The sequence below is a fragment of the Polyodon spathula genome, chromosome 16 (genome assembly GCF_017654505.1).
Source record: "Polyodon spathula isolate WHYD16114869_AA chromosome 16, ASM1765450v1, whole genome shotgun sequence".
Classification (NCBI taxonomy): domain Eukaryota; kingdom Metazoa; phylum Chordata; class Actinopteri; order Acipenseriformes; family Polyodontidae; genus Polyodon; species Polyodon spathula.
In genome coordinates, this window is record NC_054549.1 from 36,835,153 (window position 1) to 36,856,684 (window position 21,532).

The following is a 21,532-nucleotide window of genomic DNA, read 5'->3' on the forward strand; positions in this document are numbered from 1 at the left end:
TTTCTCTACAACTAAGATTAATTAGCAAATCATAGAATAGGGAATGTTAAGGCTGTGTTTTGCATTTTTTTATTTGCTTGTAATGTCTTCCAATTCTTTCATAGTGCACAGCGTCAGCCGGTGGCGAATGTTGTGGCAGCAACGCAACTGCAATTCAGATTTTCTGTTTGCAAAAATATAACAACTGGAACACTTGACCAGGTCACACTGCATCCAAAAAACTTGAACTGATGAGAGAGTTTAGCTGACAGAGCACGCATCATGAAGCATTACGTGATTAGGAACAGAAGGGTGAAAACGGTGCTTTATGAACAGGATATCTGATAGGGGTGTGCTGTTGTTATGTAATGTTTTATTATGCTTGCACTGTTTGCTGAATGTTGTTTTTTTTTTTTTAAAGTGGGTACACATCCAGGTCAGTTGTGTCTGCTGCTGCTTGCTGTGAGGTATTCATTGCTGTCAGACAGGAGGTGTAAAGGGGTTTGTTGTGTGGATATAATATAGATAGACTGGGAGTGTGCTGGTAGGCTATGTTGGGTCTGTATGCCTGTCTGTTTGTCTGCACTCTGTCTCCAGCTCTGGTGTAAAGCCAGCTGACCCTGCAGTGAGAGGACACTGGTACACGCTACCTGCTACCCTCCCTGATTAGCCTTTCTGTCGAACCTGACAGGCAACAGGGTTATGCTGCACACGTACGCTGCTCACGGAATTGACTTAGCGGCTTAGTGGAAATAAACTGAACAGAATGGATGGCTGAAGAGAACTACTGTGCAAGACCAGAATGTATAGTTTATTTTAGGTTTGAGTTAGGACTACAGAGTTTGAACCAGTGGGGTTCCCATAGTTAAACCAGGCACAGATCCTAATAATAGTGGTTTAGAGAATCAAGGAGCGAGGAAGAACTCGCCTTTAGGAATTCTATGCATGCTAGTGCATCCTGTTTCCTTTGCTCCTCCTGATAGAGAAAGGAACATAGATAAATAAATGATTGAGTATCATAGAATTGACATTGCTTTCCCTGCCTGTGAGTGCTGTTGTGACACACGAGGTCAGGCAAGCCAGAATACACAGTATGTGTGACATTCTAGTACTGGTTTGTCTCTTCCGCTGGCTGGCTGGCAGGCAGAAAGGCAGGCAAGCAGGCAGGGCTGCAGGCACGCGAAGGCGGTGTCTTGTCTCTGCAGTTTTGTTTTTCCTGCAGTTCTTCCTCTACAGTGGAGTGCATGCATACCCATGGCCTTCATCGCTCCCACGCAGATCACACGGCTGTAAATAACCTTGTTTCATCCACTGAAATCCTACTTAGCTTCACTAGGCCATTCCCTTGTTTATTTGCTTCCAGAGGCAGGTGTTTCCCTCCTACTGCTTCTGCAAGGTGCTGGACAATCATGGCTATGTGGCTTACAAACGGTGGTACACTGACACACAGTTTTCATGTGTCTCTACAGTTAAAAAGTACCATTTATACATAGCACAAGCACGCATGGTGAATTGCGAAGAAGCATAGTAAATCACACCATCATCAATGGAAATCATAGCGATATTATGGGAAAAAGCCAAGGACGCTGCTCACTTAAGGTAAACTTCCATAAGGGATGCCCTTTGTCCCCTGTATCCCAACACTGTCCCAGTACTACTAATTTTTTTTATTTAAGATACTCGTGTTTGAGATGCAGTAGAACGAGCCAGACTGGCTTCTCATATAAAAACCCAAACAGTTTATGAGTTATTTCGTGCTCATATGATTAGAGGTGAGACACATTTGGAATTCTGAAGAATCAAGACGCTCAGTTCAGCTATACTCCAGAATACTAATGCTACATTTTCAGTGTTTGCACAAACGCCTCTGGCACATGTAGCTGTTAAGCGCAGCTATTTGTAGGTCAGCTTTATTTCATGGATGTTATTTTTCTGACTCAAATCCAGTTTTGGAAATAATAGCAATCGATGACAATAATATGAGCGAGAGCTGAGGTGTTTTTATTTTTTTTTCTTTCAGAAAAACAGGACTGCTGGAATTTTGGACTATGATATATTCATACTCATGCCAGGCTCATATTGATTAGCGCTTTGCGTGGCTTTTGACACAACTATGCTTTTTGTCGTTCTGTAGCATTTCCCCCATGGTGTTGTTATAACTACGCCTAACAACATTTATCTCCATTTGACCAACTCTCTATATCGTCTGCACAACCATTCTATATTTGCACCCCTATCCATTGCCTTACTTTTACCTCTTTAAGCTGCATCAGCTGTTTTCTATAAAACGATTGCTACACTTCACTAACCTTTTGCCATAGTATACAGCATTAAACGATTTTTAAAAAATGTGATCATTCCTGAACGGCCTGTCTCTGGCATTGCATATTCTCTGAGAAGCTGGTAAACTGGTGCCATCCTGTTAGTAAAATATTTGTACATGTCTCTTCTGAGGGGCTGAAGTTGGGCCCCTGCCAATCTGAGGGGAAGGAGTGCATGTAGCTAAAAAAAATATATATATTTCATCAGCCAATGCCGCGGTGAGCTGGCAGGCAGACTTCAGTGCATCTGCTCGGGCTTCCCACGGCTCTCCTAGATGACAGACTGTGAATTAGGAGGTGCTTGGGCAGTGGAGAGTGAGCACCAGAGCACACGGGGGGGGCTGGGGGTGAGACTGCACCGATTGGCAGCCTCCGAAAGCCACCAAATCTCAGGGAGACTCCGAGTTGCTGATAGCGTTTATGCAGGAGTGAGAAATGCGCTCCTCATTAATAGAAGGCACAAGGTGCATGGGCCCCATTGTTCTCCTGCAGGCTGAGGGAGGAAAGTTAGCTCGGGATGCACTAGTCTGCCTTATTGAGCTCCAGCAGTGACCACCACTGGCCAGGAACCCGACGAGTCCAGGCAGACTCCCCGGCTAGGTCCTGCCTCCAGGGCTCATTGGCTTGGTAATATCTGTTGGTGATTGGCTTGTCCAGCGGTCCTTGGTTCGTCTTCACTCTTCCTTATCATTACGTTAGGTGGTGCAATTGTGAGCTGACATACAAATTGGGCTTTTCAAAAACCAGGTTAAAAAAATGGGTAGGAGTCAGGTGTGAACTGCAGCGCGAAGATGAAATGCTATCTTGCATTAGTCATTCTTTCAGGTCTGCGGACCAGACACTTGGGGATACACATGCTCCCTCTGTCTGTTTTAATTAGGGTCATATGTTGTTCTCAAAGGGAATATGTTTTGTAATTGGTCCTGGGATTACAAATAACAAACTGTGCCAGTGTCAGGTTTTTTTTTTTTTTTCCTAAACATACAGGTTCAAGTCAGGTGAAATATTGATGAATTTCTCATGAGTAGATGTACAGGTCTCTTGACCATCCATAATTGAAAACATGTTAACATCCACCAAATTACCCAAGTAGTTCATCAATTTTAAATAAACTTCAATTGCATTCTATGCTTTTATTAAGTCTATGAATAAACAATCCTGCAGTGCATCATAGTTGAGGACATCTTTTCAAGTACCAGTGTCGTATACTATATGAAAAGCAAGGGTAGGAAAGCAGTGTCAGAGGACAGAGGTAATGCTGTAGGACATCCAGTGATGTTGTTCTCGATGTGGGCAGCTGCCCTGCATCTTTGGTTATCATTATCATGATTGCTTGTGTGGTTTTCCCCTCCACCTCCCTTGTAGTTGCTTCTCCTTTCCAAGGCTGATGGTTCCAATCAGCTGGCTTTGGTTAAGCTCTGACAGGGGGACGAGATCCTGGGCCACATTCATTCTCTTAAATATATATCCCGATATCCTTAGCATGCTGTCGCCTCGCTTGTTGGAATAAAGCATGGTAAACTGCAACTTTATCAATGTACTTTTTCAAAGTTCAATATTACAGTACAAAGACACTGAGATAGTAACGGAGGATTCTGGAGGAAAACTCCTACTCAAGCTCCCACACAACCCCTCCCCTGCCAGTGCGAATCACGTGGTGAGAGGAGAACAGGCAGGGGAATGGCTCATTGTGGTGGAGCGTACTCAGTCAGAACTGTGAGCTTAACGGTTCAGCCATACTGTATATATCAAGAACATTACATTTTTAGGATATTCCTGGTATGCATTATCAGAGCAGCAGATGAAGTCAACTCAGTCAAACACTGAGCAAAAACAAAAGGGATGGAGAGAGAGAGAGAGAGCGAGAGAGAAAACCAAAATCGTCTGTTTCGCTTGGAGACTCTAGAGCAGTCACTCAGGAAGACTGACAGCCCCGAATCCTCATCAGTAACAAATCAGAGCCACAATAAATTGAGTCCTGATTAGTCAGTGAGACGAGAGGCCTTCAGAAGTGGCACAAACAAAGTGCTCAGGCTGATTCAGACTGATTCAAGCTAATTTGGGTGCATTCTCACTTCGCTGGATTAACCCCCAGGTGTGTGCAGTCCTGCTGTACACTGCACTCGCCCCGACAGCTACAGGAGGTTTCTGTGTTTGAAATCGCAGTGGATATTACAGCCACATCCCTGGGAAGCGCTGTCACAATATGTCATTGCTGGCTGCTTGTGATAACCATCAAAAAACGTAGCTTTGTCAAAATACATCACTGTGATTCTTTGAACAGTTTCTGTTGTGTACTGTGTCATGCTTTGCATACAATATGCTGTTACTTTGTTTAGCATGCTCATCTAAACACCTGCAGTACAGTTTATCATGTTATCCTTCACTTTCCCATGCATTTGTGTCACTTTTAATGTTTTTTTTTTTTTTGTGTCAAGCTTCCCATTGATTACCAATGGTTTCCCATGATGCATAATGTATTACAGTTTTGTTTAGTGTTTTGGTAAATGGTTCAATATTAATGCCCTCTGCTGCAAATTTCGACTTCACACCTTCTCATGTGCCACTGAATATGACAGTGTAAGGGCCACTACCTAATGCATTCTGATTCATATCTATTCAGTGGGTTTTCAGATTAACAGAAAACTGCATCCTCCCTGCAACAGGGTAAATTAATTTATTTTTTGTTCATAATATAAGAAACACTTTTACTTTTCAAATGCCGCTCCGTACTGCTGGCAGAACAACTCCAGGGAGCTCTGTCCTTTTATTCAGAATAATTGTGAAAAGGTTTGTTTGGTCTGAGGGGAGCGATTTGTGCCCTGCGCGGAGTGCTGCGAGCATGTGGCAGAATGTCAGGAAACAGGGAGATTCTGTCAGCAGTAATTAATCTTGCCGTGATTAACTTAGCTAACAGTGTGGCCTGACTTCTGGATATGGGAGTGAGAGGGAGAGCGACAGAGAGAGAGAGACATACAGCCTCCCCTCACCCCAGAGCAAGCGCAGCATACTGGAGAAGAAGAACATAACACGATAATATGTTCGATAAGCAATGAGCAAGAAGATGCTAGGACCATTGAAGGGCGCTGTTGTTCAACTCTTATCAGGAAAGGCATGGAGATAACATTAAAAGCAAATGCCACGTAAGGTCTTCTGTGCGTTTCTCTCTGCTTAGATCATCATTTCCCGTGCTGACTCCTCAAGGTTGATTTGAGGTGGAGAAGCTCAGCTACGTTGTGTAACAGGGCGCAGGCTGGGCACGAATCGGCGACCCAGCCACACCAAGACTGGTCTGATCTCACCGACGGGACGGGACAAAATCCACAGCAGCAATGCATCACACAGCACTGCCCGTTACAGCTGCACACTGAAGCTCATTGGTGAAGCATGGTGAACTAAAGCCTGGACATCGCTAAAATGCCTTTCCACAACCAGAAGCAGTTTTGGCTGGACTAGTTCGAAAGCAACACTCTTTATATGTGGTCAAGGTACAATCTATATAAATAAAACAATCTATAGTCTGTAGTGTTTTACCAATTACAGTTTCTTCTCCTGTTTGTATTCTGTTCTATGGCAAGTTCTGGTTTTGTTAGCTAGTTTAGCTTTTCTTACTTGCTAATTTTTTATTGATGAAAAACAATAACAGGTGGACTCAAAAGCAATAAAAATTAATAGCGTTCTAGCCATCTGTTGCACTTACACACACCTATCGCATGGGTGGAGAGGAGGGTCCGCAATGCCTATTGTGGCCTGTAGCCCAGAAACACAAAAAGAGAAGCAGGTGTACTGGCATGCAGTGCCAGGCAGCATGGCCTGAAAAGACGGTACATCTACAGAGCACTTTACAATGTGCAATAGGAACCTGATGCTCTGACCTGGGAAACTTAATGCTACGATTCTCCCTAATGATCCTAATCTTGTCAGGAGCAACACAATGCTCTTCCCTGGAGACGATCTATACTGTAAGTCCAAAGTTAAATCAGTAAGACCATACCCTATGCAGCCCTGTAGGATGCAATGCACATTGATTTACTTCATTCTATTTCAAGTGCAGTCCTGGGGATTCAGATCTCCGTCCAAGTTGAGATGTTGGTTTGTCTAGGGTAGCAAGACTGAAAGCCATATTTGGAAACAACACCTGTTAATGCTCACTCAGTGGCGCTAGCATAAATGGGATTCAGCATCAACATTTTTCTTAAGTTGTTTTGTACTGTTGTTTCTGCTGGGATCTGTATTTGCCGTGGGTGTTCCTCCTACTCGGAATTGCCTCTAAGAAGCGTCTATCAGCAGATGTTCATTAAATCCATTCATCAACGTGTTGATTTAGAAACAAGAAAAGCCGTCCTTCCCTCACCTTTACAACTGTGTTCCATTCAATGGCAATTGACCTGTGCAGTGAGTGTTTTAAAAGACGACTGGAAGAATATTTGTCTCTCGTCCGAGGCGCTGACATTTTTACTGCAGAACCTGTGTACTGGGAAGGCAGCTTTTCTTGTTTTGAAACCAATTTATTACCAGTGCTTGAAGATAATTCCTAGTATGAGTCAAGTTTTCGCACATCCTTGCTATTTAAAGGCTTACTAACTAATATCATTTTTAACCACTGAAAAAGATGCAGTTTTGAAGTGAAGTGGTTTTATAAATGACCAATAAGACTGTACAGCCACTAAGATTGTAGGTCTTTCTGTGCTGGGCACTGCGGATTATTCCCCTCGAAATAGCTAAACGGATCTCTGCATAAAAGCTTAAAAAGTTTAAAGAGAAGACTAAAATAACAGGGAGATGGTAGTTAGAAATGCTCCTGAAATGAGTACAATGGCACTGAATGGGTTAATAACAACAAAAATAAAGATGTATATTATTAATGCTGAGGGTCATTTGTTTGTAGAAAAAAATGCACTTTCAAACAACTACTCTATCTTATGAAAGCTTTTAATGAAGACTGAACCTTTTATATAATGTAATCTACGTGCCTAGCAGAATGTGCATCTAAAGCTTAAACGCTTGGTTATCACAGGGCTTCAGCTGAATTTGTTTGTGTGAAATAACATTTTTCACCACGTATGTCTCTACAGTCCACAGAGATTAAGGATTATTCAGGGTTTTAAATATGAAAATAAATTGTGATGTGCAGTTTGTGCAACGGCTGACGGGGTCCCCGGATTGAAGGATGCTTCAATTATAGCTGAACCACTTAAATGAAGGCTGTTTAAGTGAATAAAACCTTTTGCATGCGTGGAATACTGAAGTTGCCAAAGCTGTCTTACCCTGAGAAGCTATCCAACCTCAAACATTTAATCAAGGGAGGGAAATGAGGAGGTGAGCCGGCAATTGCTTTATTATTTTTTTTCCCCTATATCATCGTTCGGCTGTCTAATTTGGAAAAGGAGGAAAAATAGCATTGTATTGTGCTACATTTTACTGAGCCCTGAGTCCTGAGAACTGCATGAAAACAGTCCATCTGGGGCATCCACCCACCTGCTGTACTGTATGAATAACATTTAAATAACACAATACATTATAGTTGCCTATAGAAGCCAGTCTATGAGATCCAAGTCATAGCTCTAATGTAACAGGGTGGAGGCAGGGCATGAACTGGCAACCCCGCCCACCGCAAGCGAGTGTCTAAACCACTGTGCAAAACAGCTGGGCTCGCTTGTATTCCTGGTTTTAGTGCTTTAAATCTCATCTCACCGACAAGGGACAGGACAGAATCCTCAACGGCAGTGCATCACACAACACTGCCCATTACACAAGCAGCTAGGCTCATGATTAAGACGAACCCTAGAAACTAGCCTTAGGAAGACAGGTTCAGAACAGATTACCGGTGTTCGGTAAAGCATGCGAACCTCTATGTACTACCGATAAAACCCCCTGTTAAGAATAATGGCGCGTGTGTCAGGGGCTTTATCATGCTGTTTATTTTGCCTGAGCGATGACGACTATCTCGCTTGGCGCGGGGAAATGGTTTGATTTAGGACTGCTGAGAGCAAAAAAACAATCATTAAAGGTTGTTGCATCAATTCGGAAAGTAACTGGCGAAAACAAAATAAGGCCATAAAATGGGTAATAAATGAAAAGGAATAGGGAAACTGTTCTAAATGCCTTGTTTCAGCCTTGTAGTCAAGATAACCATATAGCTACTATTTCTGCAATCTGACAGGTGCATTATGAAGGAGCTTCTCAATTCTTCTCAGAGCTGTATCTGAGGGAATGCACTTCAATCGGGCATGTAAAGAGGAAATGATTGTCCAGCTTTACTGGAATAACCCTGATCTGCTCAACGCTTTGTCGGGCAGATGCGAGAACTGTCACTCAAAAGGACCAGGCAGCTGCACTCCTCATTGATAAATCTTACAAGAAGTTGTCTAAACAAAGTCAGCATGGTGAAGGGCAAGTGAGCGGCTCCACTACAGAGAGCTGGAACGGGTTCCACATTTAAAACGCTGTTTTAAATAGATGAACGAGCTTTAAAATAAAGAAGTCTATGTACACTGCATTTCTATGGTAGCTCGTGTATTTATTAAGTATAGTTTGAAGACGCATTTGGTGGTGCTATTCATTCACATTTTCAGAAAGAACGCATTCTAAAAAATATAAAACAAAGAAATCGATAATTCCTAAATGTAAAAGGCACACACACCGTGGAGGGAAAATACTGGTGCAGTATTGAGGTGATGACATGGTTTTAGGTTGACTTGTTGCATTGTTCTACTTTTAAATGTCTACGGCGCTGATTTTTCTAAAGATTCATTGCTGAAATTTCATAGACGATGGGAGAGTAGCTTTGGAGGATTATAGCACAGGTTTAATGCTACCACCACATTTGTTTATCCCTTTCGGTCCTGAGTTATTTTTTTCAAAGTTAAGTTATGTAATTAAAAAAGGAACTCCTTTATTGTGTCTACATGAGAACAGGACAGAATACATATATTTACACACTACCTCAGACTGAGCCCATGAGTTTCCATCCAGAATGGACTGAAAGGGTTACAACGCTTTGCCTTGCAGTGATCTAGGATGACTGTGACCTGATCTATATCTCCGAGACTGGCTATAACAGGCATTGCCAATGCTGAGGTTGGGTGAAGTCATTCAATAACAAGCACTGATGTTATACAGGCACTGACTTGGCTTTTATTAAGTGTGAACCAGCTAATGACTGAGTAGTCTACATGCAACAGCTAACAGAGCCTCAATGGTTCTACAGTATAAGGAACGTTTAGCAGCAGCACAGAGGGATATCCATAGATTAGCACAGAGGAAGCTTGAAACTCTCTACCCTGAAGGTGCAGGATGTGATAACAGCGTGAAAGACTCTGGACAGAGCGGCATGGCATCAGTGTTAATATTGATATCCTCCTGCTACCCGTTGCAAACAAGTGGCTTTATAAACAGTGGAGTTGCTCAGTTTTAATGTTGATATTGTTTCAATTCCAATTCGTGCTGTATTTTCCATTTTACACTAATACAGGGAATTATTCAAATCAACAGGAGTAAATATTTAATAACAAGGGATGCAAATAGCAGGCATTGCAGTTTAGACAATTACAACACAGAAAGAAGAGGGTGTGCCACACTTCTAGCATGGCAAGGTGCTTCTGGTAAAGGAAGAGAATCAGTAAGAAATGCCACGTTTGTTCTATATGGTATTTCTTACACACATTAGGGACAGAGTGCTGTCTGTGCAACACATATTAATATATCTTTAGTACAGTGCATCACACTATTTCATATGTGAGGCACATATGCCCTTTCTGTATGGGAAGAGCCCTTTGTCAATGTGAATGGCTTTGTAGCAAACATAAATCAAAACTGCTGTTATGTGTGGTGTTATGCGTCACACTTTTGTTTTTCAGGAAAATATGCTAAAATAAGGGCTTTTTGTAGACCCAGCACATGTTACTATTTCAAGCTCTCTTTCCCTGTGCCCCGTGGGATATACTTTCCCATGCTGTGAAACATAGCTCACATGATTTATCTGGCTCGTAATGATCATTGTATTTTGCACAGATTCAGAATGAGATCTCAGGTGGTAGCTGTTTAAAAACAATGCAGTTTTAATGCAGGGAAGATGGTAGAACTAGCACCTTGTGAATGTTATGATGTTCATTTGGTTTCTGTTCTTGATCCCCCCCCCCACCTCTTGATGATGTTTTCTGTTGTTTTTAATGAGCTGTGGATTTGAAAGTGGATTTGGAGTGCTGCTCATAATTGCCTGTGATTGATTTTCCTCTCATTCAGTTACTCTGCTTCATGGCTATTTTTGCCACTTGCCGGATCTGCTTCAAACTCATTTTGCTGCCATGCTGTAGTGATTTTTAACATGAAATGATTTCAGAGATCGTCTCTTTATTGGGTCTCTTGACTGTGAGATTGGCTGTTAATTGCATGAGTTGCTTTCGTGATCCTTACTGTCCGGGGTAAGTGTAAAAGGGCTGAAACGATTGGAAGGGTAAATAAAGGGAATTCATTTAACCCTAAGTGTTGGCAGTAATGCATTTAATTCAATGTATACCAGGAAAGGGGCTTTACTTTTGTGAGCCAACATAATGAGCTCTTGAACGAGCATCAGCATCTCCAGAACTAATGTCACCAGCCAGCCCTGCATACTGTATACTGTGATATATACCATGACAAAAGCATTTAATATAGTGTTTTAAAGCACAAGTAAGTAAGTAAAGCATGGTAACTGCATAAATCAGTAAAGTACAGTACAGTTCAGTATGCTTTGCAGTGTAGTGTAGGTAGAAACGCCATAAGCCATACAGTGGGAGCACTAACTTAACAAATAGGGGTGTTTTTGATGGGGAGCCGTAGGCCAAGTTTAATAAAAATACGTATGCATTCAAAATGCAAGAAACAAAAGCAAATAAACAATTGGCTTTCTTGTAGTTCCTTTTTCTCCCTCTATTGGCTTACCGGCTGTGTTTGACCAGTGCCATCATTTTCACTGGATAACTTTTGGGTTTTATGAATCCTTTATAACCAGGTTGAAGTAATTGTCGGTTCAAATGAGGGCTAGTAGAGACAGTTGCAGCGGTCTTATTCTCAAGGGCCAAAAAACAGTATCCCAAATACTCATAACTTTCCATGCAGTATGAAGCAAGCATCTGTTCTGTTATGCATGCTGTATAATACCTTAACATTAACTTGTCAAGGCAGTTTGCATTCCCTAGTATCGTAAGTCCTTTTGAAGAAAATGATGCGTGATCTGCAGAGACCTCCTGGAGACGCTCTCAGACAGAACTGACAGCTTACAACTGCATCTGCGTTTTAAACGAGAAGAGCAATAGTCAATACAGAGCTGCCATTGAATCTTTAGTGGAGATCCAGGCGTGCTGCTAACGTTATCGTTTACGTTTGATGCGGTTTCTGAATCATAAAGCAGCCCTGGCCAATGCAGCCTGCAGAAAACTTAAAGGGCAAGTTAGCCAGACATCCGTCCTATCTATTTACACTATCTCTAATATCAGACACGCTCTTCCATCTATTTGTCATACCTATCTCTGCTCTATGCACTATGGTATGCTCTGTATCTAACTGCCTCTATTAAAGACATACGATAGAGACCTTTCTGATGAGATGCTACTGAATAGCTGGTAAATGGGACACACAGGACATCCTTGCAGTTATGCTGTGGTACACGTTTTAAGTAGATTTGAAGTTTCTATTTCAGTGTTGAGAAACCATCAATGCATTTTGACAGTGGTGTTGATTTTACACTTGCAATGAATTCAGGTGTTTGTATTTCTCCTGAATATTCATACTTAGCCCCCTGTACTGTTCTGTTTGAACCACCATTCTGATCTCTATTTGCATTTTAACGCATTCTGGCTTTCGACAGTTAGTATAGCTTTAATTGAAAAAATTGTTTTCAAAATCCCACGGGGGATAATTTTGCTGAAGGAGAGGAAGTATGGCTATAAATAGAAAAAAAACAGATAACAACTGGCACTACATCACAAAGTCAACTATGGTGCGCAGGGCTAAAAACAATATCAAAATAAAGTGAAGGAAACCCTGCAACCCTAACCCTAACCCCCAACCCTGCAACTCGCATATCAGTATACACTTTATGTAGCAAAATAACCTTGCAGATTTTCCATGCTAACCCTTGCATGGATAGACCAGTATACTGTATGTTTGCAGGTTTATTCCAGGGGTAGTCCTGCTGCTACTTATTATAAACCTACCGTATAGACAAACAGAAGACCTACAGCATATCAGTGACATTTCCTTTCAGTCAAGGCTGCCTCTGCTTTTGAGCAAACACTGCTAGTTGGTTGGTTCCGGATTTAAAAAACAAAACAAAAAAAACAAACCTGTGCTTGGATCAGTTTGTATTAAAAGGTAGTTTCTTTTCATGTTTTATTCCAGGCCTAATTGACTGTAGAGTAATCATCAGATAAGACTCTGGGAGTAATTGTATATACAGGCTCTGTGATCCAAAGGGAGCTCACCTCATGTGCTGTTCTAAAGGTTATCTAGGTAATGGAAATCACTCCATAGGAATGACAGCACAGCTACACAAAGAGATGAGAGGCTAACCTTTAGACCCGCAGCACAGCAGGACAAGACCAGGGGAGGCAGATAATGGGACCAATTTTCTTTCTTTCTGCTGCAGTGCAACGTTTGCCTCCATTTTTCTTTTGAGAAGGTATAAATAAAAATGAAATGATGATATAAAACTATTGAGAAATAACTTGGAATGGTAATTTAACAGTTTCTGCAGTACCGAAACCCACTTTGTTTCTTGCTAGTTTTAGCGTGTTTATACAGATGCAAGCAAAACAGAGTCAGGTCCATTATCTGTGTTGTGTGAAATCTGAGGACCTACAAAGCCACGCACCGAACATGCAAATTGTATTTTTATTACGTGAATGATGTAACATAATGGGAATGTTGACAACTGCCCCTGGAGCTCTATTGCCAGTAATAATAATAATAATAATAGCTTTGATGGTACTGCCTAAGGAAACAATTCTTCTTCTGTTAGTACCAGTATTAGTTGAGTCGATATAGTGTTTCAGGATACATTTGATTACAATGTTAATGCTGGTACCGTTTATTGAGCCAACACGCAGTAAAAGCTGAAAGGTGATGGGACTCGTGTGGTCTTGAATGTCGGTCTAATAAAATATACAGCATGAGCTTCAGTGGAGTTGTTTTTTTGGAGTTATATCTGCAGCTCTTTGTATATTTGATGTGTCGATAAAGAAATCTGTGTATATTATAAAAGACTAGGAGCCCCACTTAAATTTTGTATGGGTTGTATATGTTACCAGCCTAGTTCTTTGAAATAATCTCTGAAAGGTGGCTGTTTGTGCTGGAGCAAACCCAGTGCTGTGATTCACTGACGGAGATTGATAGAACCTCTCTCTAGCGCTCTCTCTCTCTCTCTCTTTCTCTCTCTCACTCTAGCGCTCTCTCTCTCTCTCTCTTTCTCTCTATGAGCTCAACCATAATTTCTATCTACATCCCTGATGCAAACCCCGAATTAAAACATATTCACACAGACAGTGTCAATTCTCTGAGCTGCTGGAAGATCTTCTCAAGCATCTACTGTGGGAGTTTATCATAGCTCATGCTATGATTTTATTCTTTTTTTCAACCAGTTTTTTCATGACCTGGTTTTGTTTTGATGACAGAGGTGTGTAACTAAAGTTTTGCAGCTTTACCTTGAGTGATAAAGTGGAGAAGGAGGTAAACTGAATTAATATCACCCGCCTTTCAGACTGAGCTCTAAAACTGAAGCTTGTTTAAAGTGGGCGACATTAAAATTGGTGCTGTTGTGCTACAGGTAATGATCAGGTGCCTGGAATTTAAACCAATTAGACGTCAAACTACACAGACGACTACAGCACTCCGAGCGAGATCTGAGAACCTGGGGCTTTCACTCGTCGCTGTGTGTTGACCGTTCGCGTGGCAGTGAGGTGTGAGATAATTATTGCTCTAATGTGCTTTATTCGCTTCACGGAGCTAATTTATGGTGGAATAAATGACACCCTGTGAGGAGGCTGATTGGCTTGTGAGTTCTTCCTGTGCTATAAATATTTTGATTCTAAAACTGTTGGCTGTGTGTTCGCGAATGCCCCAGTGACTTCAATGATATTCTAAAACACATCAGATAGAGCCACTGAGCTTAGACCATGATAGCAAGGTTTTCAGGAGCTGTTAGATTCCAGAGAGGCATCAGTTTGTAATGTGCTCCAGTGTGCAGGCAGTGGTCCCCCATGCAGATCGGAGAGAGTATCTCACTGACAGAATCAATAGAAGGGAGCTCCCTGGGGTCCTGCTGTATTGATATCTTATTAACAAGAGGCTCGTCTGATCAGACGTCTTTAATGGTAAAGGTCGACTGTTTCCCCTGGCCAGGGTTAGTGCTCAGTCATGCCGTGCCATGGAATCGCGTTGGAATTGTGACAGGGCATCCCTCCCTGCTTTGCGTGGCAGATGGAGCTTTGCTTTACATCTCATTATAGGGCTCAGAAATGTAGAGCACATCATGGACTGGTTCAAAATGACCCTTGGACAGCTTTGTGCAAAGAATGATGAAGTCTCAATGCCAACAGCTAAGGAACAGGTTTTAATCTTTTGCTCCAGTGCCAAGTTACAAATATATTTATTTATTTATTTATTTATTTGGGAGTAAAATCAGTAACTGAAAATGTTTCTGAAAAAAGTATTTTTTCTGTTCAAATAAATAGCACATGCATATATATATATATATCTTTTTGTATTATATATATATATATATATATTCGGGGCCGTATATATATATATATACTATATATTATATTGTCACCGGTCCCTATTATTGTGGTCTTTTCAGTGTTTGTCATGTAAATATTTGGCAGACATTCATGGAGCACACTAGTTCACTAGCCTGAACTAATCACAGCTATCTGACAAGAAAATCAAATAGGCGCAAACTAAAAAACAACCTCGGATTCTCTGTTTACATGTCTATAAAAAACAATTACAAAGAATGCATCGTGTACTCCAGCTCTTCAGAAAACCACACTGTCTGTCAGACAAGCAAAGATTAGAGCACCTGCAACACACGTTTATTCATGTGCGGCTGACGAGTACAGCCGAGTGACAAACAGATATGATTGTTCTTCATATGACTGCAGCAGCAAAAATCACGAGCCAAACAAAGCAAACCTCTCAAAGTATGTTCTTCCACTCTCTTCATTACATTCTGCTGCTGTCTTTAGGTTGTGTATGTCTTTCTTTCATATCATTACATTCACCTTTGACTCGGCAGATCTTTGTGGAGATGTGGGCTGCTTTATGCACTGTGCCTGACCCAGCCAGACCCTAACTGTAAATCAAACACATGTTTTCAAGTGAAACGATTCAGTGTACAATCAGCTCAAAAGCTTGCTTGAAATTAACATGTCAATGCTGACAGCAAACTCCCAGCAGCTGGTAGTTTTCTGGAAGATTACCTGCACTGGCATCCGGAGTTAACTGGTTATTGCCCAGGTCCTTGGCTAAGACAGCCAAGAATTAAGCCAGGAGATTTTAAAGTTGCAGTGCTGGTTTGGCTATCAACATCAGGAGAAGGAAATAACTTAACTGCTGGCCTGTTTTTAGTGGTCACCAGTTAAGTTAGTTTCCCCTATCAGTATCTGTTGTATTAATCTACCAAGATTTCCACAAAAATTACACTGGAATGCATTCCTTAGAAGTAAAACTTTTTTTTTTTACCGCTCCATCCATATAATAAAGAGGAAACATTAACTGATTTTTCAATCCAGTGCCAGCTTGGTACATGCCACTTTAGTGACTCAAATGCCCAATAACTTGACTTGTTTTATTCATTCTTTCTCACAGATTTACAATGAGAAAAGAAACCAGTTCGAGATCAAAAAGAACTCTCCCAAAGAGCTTGTGGAGAAGGTGGCATTGGACATCGAGAAGCTGCTGGCAAAGAAGCGGAAGGCGCTGGAGGTAAGCCTGCTCACGCACAATTTCGAAAATGATCTTGAATGATCATATCTGATGTACTGCTTTTGCACTGAAGGTACAGTTAATCTGTAGCATTTTATTTGAAATATATCCATATCCTGACTCCACATAAGCACATGAATGAAAAGATTCTCGGCTGAAATGGTCCAGTAATAATGTTTCTAGATGATAGGCGCACACACTAGGGTTTGAAGTCCTAGGTTATCAAGTCTTTGTGCAGGGTTCAGCAGTCACTGACCTGATTCACATGCTTTATATACATCACAGTTTCCTCTTGAGGACTGGACGCTCTCCAGCAGTCCAATTTCATTATAGCTGTTGACCTGAACAAACTGGATTTCTAATGAAAAATCATTCAAACAATATTTGGTCTATTTATTTGTTTAACAAGCCTGGTAATAACTTTCCCAAGACTTTGAGAGAGGTAATTGGGTTTCCTTGGTTTGTAAACGCAAGGAGACAAGACTGGGCCCTAACCCTATCCCTACACATAAACATAGCCCTCGCTCTAGCTCTAACACCAGCCCTACCTCAAACCCAATTTTAAAAACAGCTGGCGTACAGAGTACTATTGAATCTTAAGTACAGTCTTTCTTAAGCTGAATGATCCAGGGCTTATAAATGGTGATGCTGGAGCGTGCATAGTGTTTGACAAAACCCCCATTTAACCCTGATGTAAGAAAGACTTCAAAGGCTTTGTCAGAACACCAGTGATTTTATAGATTACTGAGTCATCAACCTTGTAAAATTTTCAAGTGAATTATAACCCACTGCGTTTCACACTGCAGCCCAGCACTCTAACCACTGAGCTACTCAAACCCACTGCGTTCAGCACTGCAACCCAGCACTCTAACCACTGAGCTACTCAAACCCACTGCGTTCACCATTATAACCACTGAGCTACTCAAACCCACTGCAGCCCGGCACTCTAACCACTGAGCTGCTTAAACCCACTGCGTTCAGCACTGCAGCCCAGCACTCTAACCACTGAGCTACTCAAACCCACTGCATTCCACTATAAACACTGAGCCCCAGCACTATAACCACTGAGCTACTCAAACCCACTGCAGCCCAGCACTCTAACCACTGAGCTACTCAAACCCACTGCGTTCAGCACTGCAGCCCAGCACTCTAACCACTGAGCTACTCAAACCCACTGCATTCACCACTATAACCACTGAGCTACTCAAACCCACTGCAGCCCAGCACTCTAACCACTGAGCTACTCAAACCCACTGCGTTCAGCACTGCAGCCCAGCACTCTAACCACTGAGCTACTCAAACCCACTGCATTCACCACTATAACCACTGAGCTACTCAAACCCACTGCGTTCAGCACTGCAGCCCAGCACTCTAACCACTGAGCTACTCAAACCCACTGCATTCACCACTATAACCACTGAGCTACTCAAACCCACTGCGTTCAGCACTGCAGCCCAGCACTCTAACCACTGAGCTACTCAAACCCACTGCGTTCATCACTGCAGCCCAGCACTCTAACCACTGAGCTACTCAAACCCACTGCGTTCACCACTATAACCACTGAGCTACTCAAACCCACTGTGTTCACCCCTATAACCACTGAGCTACTCAAACCCACTGCGTTCAGCACTGCAGCCCAGCATGTTCTCCCATGAGCTGCTGAAACACATTACCATGGCCTGAGATACACCACACTCTGAAGGTCTGATGGCTGCTAGTGGGGTACCGCATTAATTGGCTCCCAAGGATAACCATTCTTGCATACAACTCTGGTGGAATATGAGGTCCTCCATGTTCACGGTATCCCACTGGCAGCCATTAGACATCCTCTGTTTACCTCGTTCCATATTTACATAGTGCTTCAGTAGCAAGTCATTTGTAGATCCCATTCTTATTTGTTTTCTGCTGATTGTCACAGCAAAATGTAATTGAATGTACATGTATACTTGCTGAATACCGGTAGTTCCTTGTTTGCTTGTATGGGATTTTATTTTGCTTCTTTTGGGAATGCTGCTAGTTTCTTATGTGGAAATGGGGTTTTCAGTGCTTTTAGAGAACACTACCAGTACAGCTGTATTCATACAGATTCTTTTGTATTGGGGTGAATTGTACCACCCATGAACATCATCCTGCATTAAGCTGGCAAGAAAATATACACATAAAATACATTGTAGCTATGCATAATAACATTGTAATTATGTGTATGTACACATGTATTTACTGAGTAACTACTGCTGGTATGTAAATGCAAATTAATTGGAGACACTTAATGTTGTCTTACCAGGTACAATCCAGGTGGCAACAATGCCTTGAGCTCATGTGTGGAGGCTGTGTAGTCCAGTGGTTGGAGAAACAGGCTTGTAACCAGGAGGTCCCTGGTTCAAATTCAAGACTTCTGAATCAGTGGCTGCAGACTGCAGCACAATACAGTGCATGCATTCCAGGGGGTCTGGGCTCCGGGGTTTCCTTCTTTCTCAATTGTCCAATCAGCCAATGACTCGGCATGCAAGTGATTGTCCTTGGGGGGGGGGGGCTGGCTGTTTTTGTCACCCATCAAAGCTGATGTGTTCCGGTTGGCATTTTGTCACTGTTTGAAAGGAACTCCATTTTGTGTTATACGGAGCCAGAAACAGTTAGCAGCGAGGACAGCAGCCCTTTGTAAGAACAGTTAGTGGGATTTTTCAGCAGGGCACGTTGAGGGCTCACATTGAGTCTGTTATATTATTAGAATGCATCAAAAAGAGCCCTGTAGCGCTTTACTCGGACTAGAACAATTAGTGAGGGAAATTCAATTCATACATTTAATATGAGGGAAAAGGGCAAGCTGCCAGGCCTGTGCTTTATCACAAAAGCAAGATTATAATCAGCAGCTGCCAAATCGGAAAGACCCTGTTGTGCTCCAAATAGTTCTGCCTTGGCTTTTAGTATTGCAAGTGTGTAAATGGACAAGCTTTTGAGTAGCCAGCTGGAAAGCATGTTTCCCAAATACATGGGCAGTGTGTGTGTGTGTTTGCCACAGTGATAAAGCAAATATACACAACTACACTGGAGAACCTAGGTTTATTTAGTGTTCAGGAGAAAACTGGATGCATACAATATAATACATACAATATAATACATAATTCATTGAATTTGCTGTCATATACACTCCTAAGCTTGTTCGTGTATGATGCCCTGTAAACTCATGCATATGGTAACATGAAAATTCAGTAACACTAAAAGATGGATCTGACACTTGTACAGAAAACTGTCTTGCATTGTAGACTGTTCAGTAAACATGGCCTTTTGCATCATGTTCTCAGGACTGCATGCATATTTCATATGCATTTTCAGACTTCATGCAATCTCCTCTTGTCAATACATCAACATTAAGTTAATAACCACACTGGGATCCTTCACTGCACCTTTGAGACAATGAACCACTGATGATGCCTGTATCTTTAATGCTATTGCTGGGGAATACGCAAGACAGAAAAAGACATTGACTTAACCTCAGATCTTGGGGACTGACCAGTCCCACTTTAAAATCAGCCATTTCTTTTGAACAATCATGGCACATTAAGGTCTCTGCAATGTAAGTGTTTAAGTGCATATTTGATATTGGTCTAATGGAAGAATCCTGCAGGGATTTATAAGAGTCACATGATCAAGTGTGGCAGCTTTTTTTAACCCTTGTTCATACTGTATATTAATATATACAATAGAGCACACCACCCTTACACTAAGGTATTCTGAATGGCTCAGTAATCCTATATATCCTATTTCCTGTACTGGAAATATTTAACAGTCATTCGAGGAATGATCAAACAGATAGATACCTGTGGAGATCAGTGAGTCCATTTGTATTAGATTGACTTGATGCATAGACAGCAGTGTCAGTAATATGGATTTGAATTTGTCTTTTCTGTTTGCCATTCAGACAGTAAGAAGGAGGCTCCCAGCAGGGGGCGCTGTCGGTCTCTCAGTGTCCTGCCTTGTTTGGTCAGATCTGAGGATGAGATAACTCTGCTCACTCGTTATCTGCTGTAGAAGCAGCTGTTTCTTGCCCTGGGGTAGTTTGCTGTTCAGAGCGATTCCGAAAAAGGCAAACTAGATCTGTGCTGACAAAGTTTGGCAGCCTTCCGTCTGAATATTAACTGGTAATTAGATAGCAACGGCTCCAAAATAGCACTTCTGACAAATGCAGACTAATAATTTTTAATGTGAGCTGAGGTTTAGAACATGTGAACATCACGAATGATGAAAAGGCCTTTCCCTTGCAAGCACACCATTCTGTCCAGAGTAATATCGAATGACCTTGAATGTTTCAGCCAATCGGAATAACAGGTGCCGTAGATGCACTGACCACAACCTTTTTTTCTGTTCTGGACACCATCCTGCTTTTTGGTTAACGTCAAGAAACCAGGTCACGTGTTACATGTATGTGACCTAATTGGATCTCACTGTGCTGTGTTCTACAAAGCAGTTTCATTGTCGGTAGAAATGCACTGAAGTTGCTTGAGCATCGCGTTGTGTAACAGTGCCACCTGGTAAAAGAGAAAGGCACGCACCCATAATAGCACAGAGAAGACTTGAACACCATTAATATGAATTGCAGAACAATCTAACAAACTTTTATAACTTGAGGAAAATTATAGCTCAGTTTGATTAAGTGGAGTAATACAGCATATATTGAACAATTAAAACATCACCCACTGAACGGATAGCCTCAACGGTTAATTGAGATGAGGTACTGTAAAAGAAAATCGCGTCTCGTTTAGGGAGATAACTGTCCCTTTTCCCGATTATAACTTAAGCAATAAATTGAAATGAATTATGCACATTTTAACTTTAATTGAAGTCCTCATTTAGAGGTCAAACCTGCTGAACTCAACCCTTTAGAAGGATGCCGTGGTAAATTTGCATGATAGTTTAGCTGTATAGAGTCCCATGTTTCTTCTGTTCTTTTAATGTGATTTATCTTGGTTTTGGATTTAACATGCTGGCCATCGCGATGCTGCATATTCTTTTTCCCTCTGCATTATGAACGCTTTGCAAAGTGTCATGGTGCAGCTGGAGTCGCCTGTCTGCAGGTTCTTCTTGGTTGAGCTGTGTTTTCACATGTCAGTTAAAGTGTGTCTGTGGATCGCTGACAACAGTGAAGACACAGTGCTGGAGGGGGGCATGCATCTATTGAACCCCTGGAGATGTTTCACTCCCAGGACTGAGGTTCCTTGCCTGGGGGCTGGATCCCAGCCCAAAGCCACATGTACAGCCACTGAGCTGCTTTG

The 21,532-nt window shown here is 41.8% G+C and overlaps 1 protein-coding gene across 2 annotated transcripts in view; it reads left to right on the forward strand.

Moving 5' to 3' along the window:
* LOC121328816 (voltage-dependent calcium channel subunit alpha-2/delta-2-like) overlaps positions 1 to 21,532 on the forward strand; it is a 185,657-nt gene that overhangs the window by 31,602 nt on the left and 132,523 nt on the right. For both annotated transcript variants that reach the window (XM_041273897.1, XM_041273898.1), the window contains exon 3: positions 16,146 to 16,262. In XM_041273897.1, coding sequence (XP_041129831.1) covers positions 16,146 to 16,262 — 117 coding nt within the window. The remainder of the gene's footprint in view (positions 1 to 16,145; positions 16,263 to 21,532) is intronic.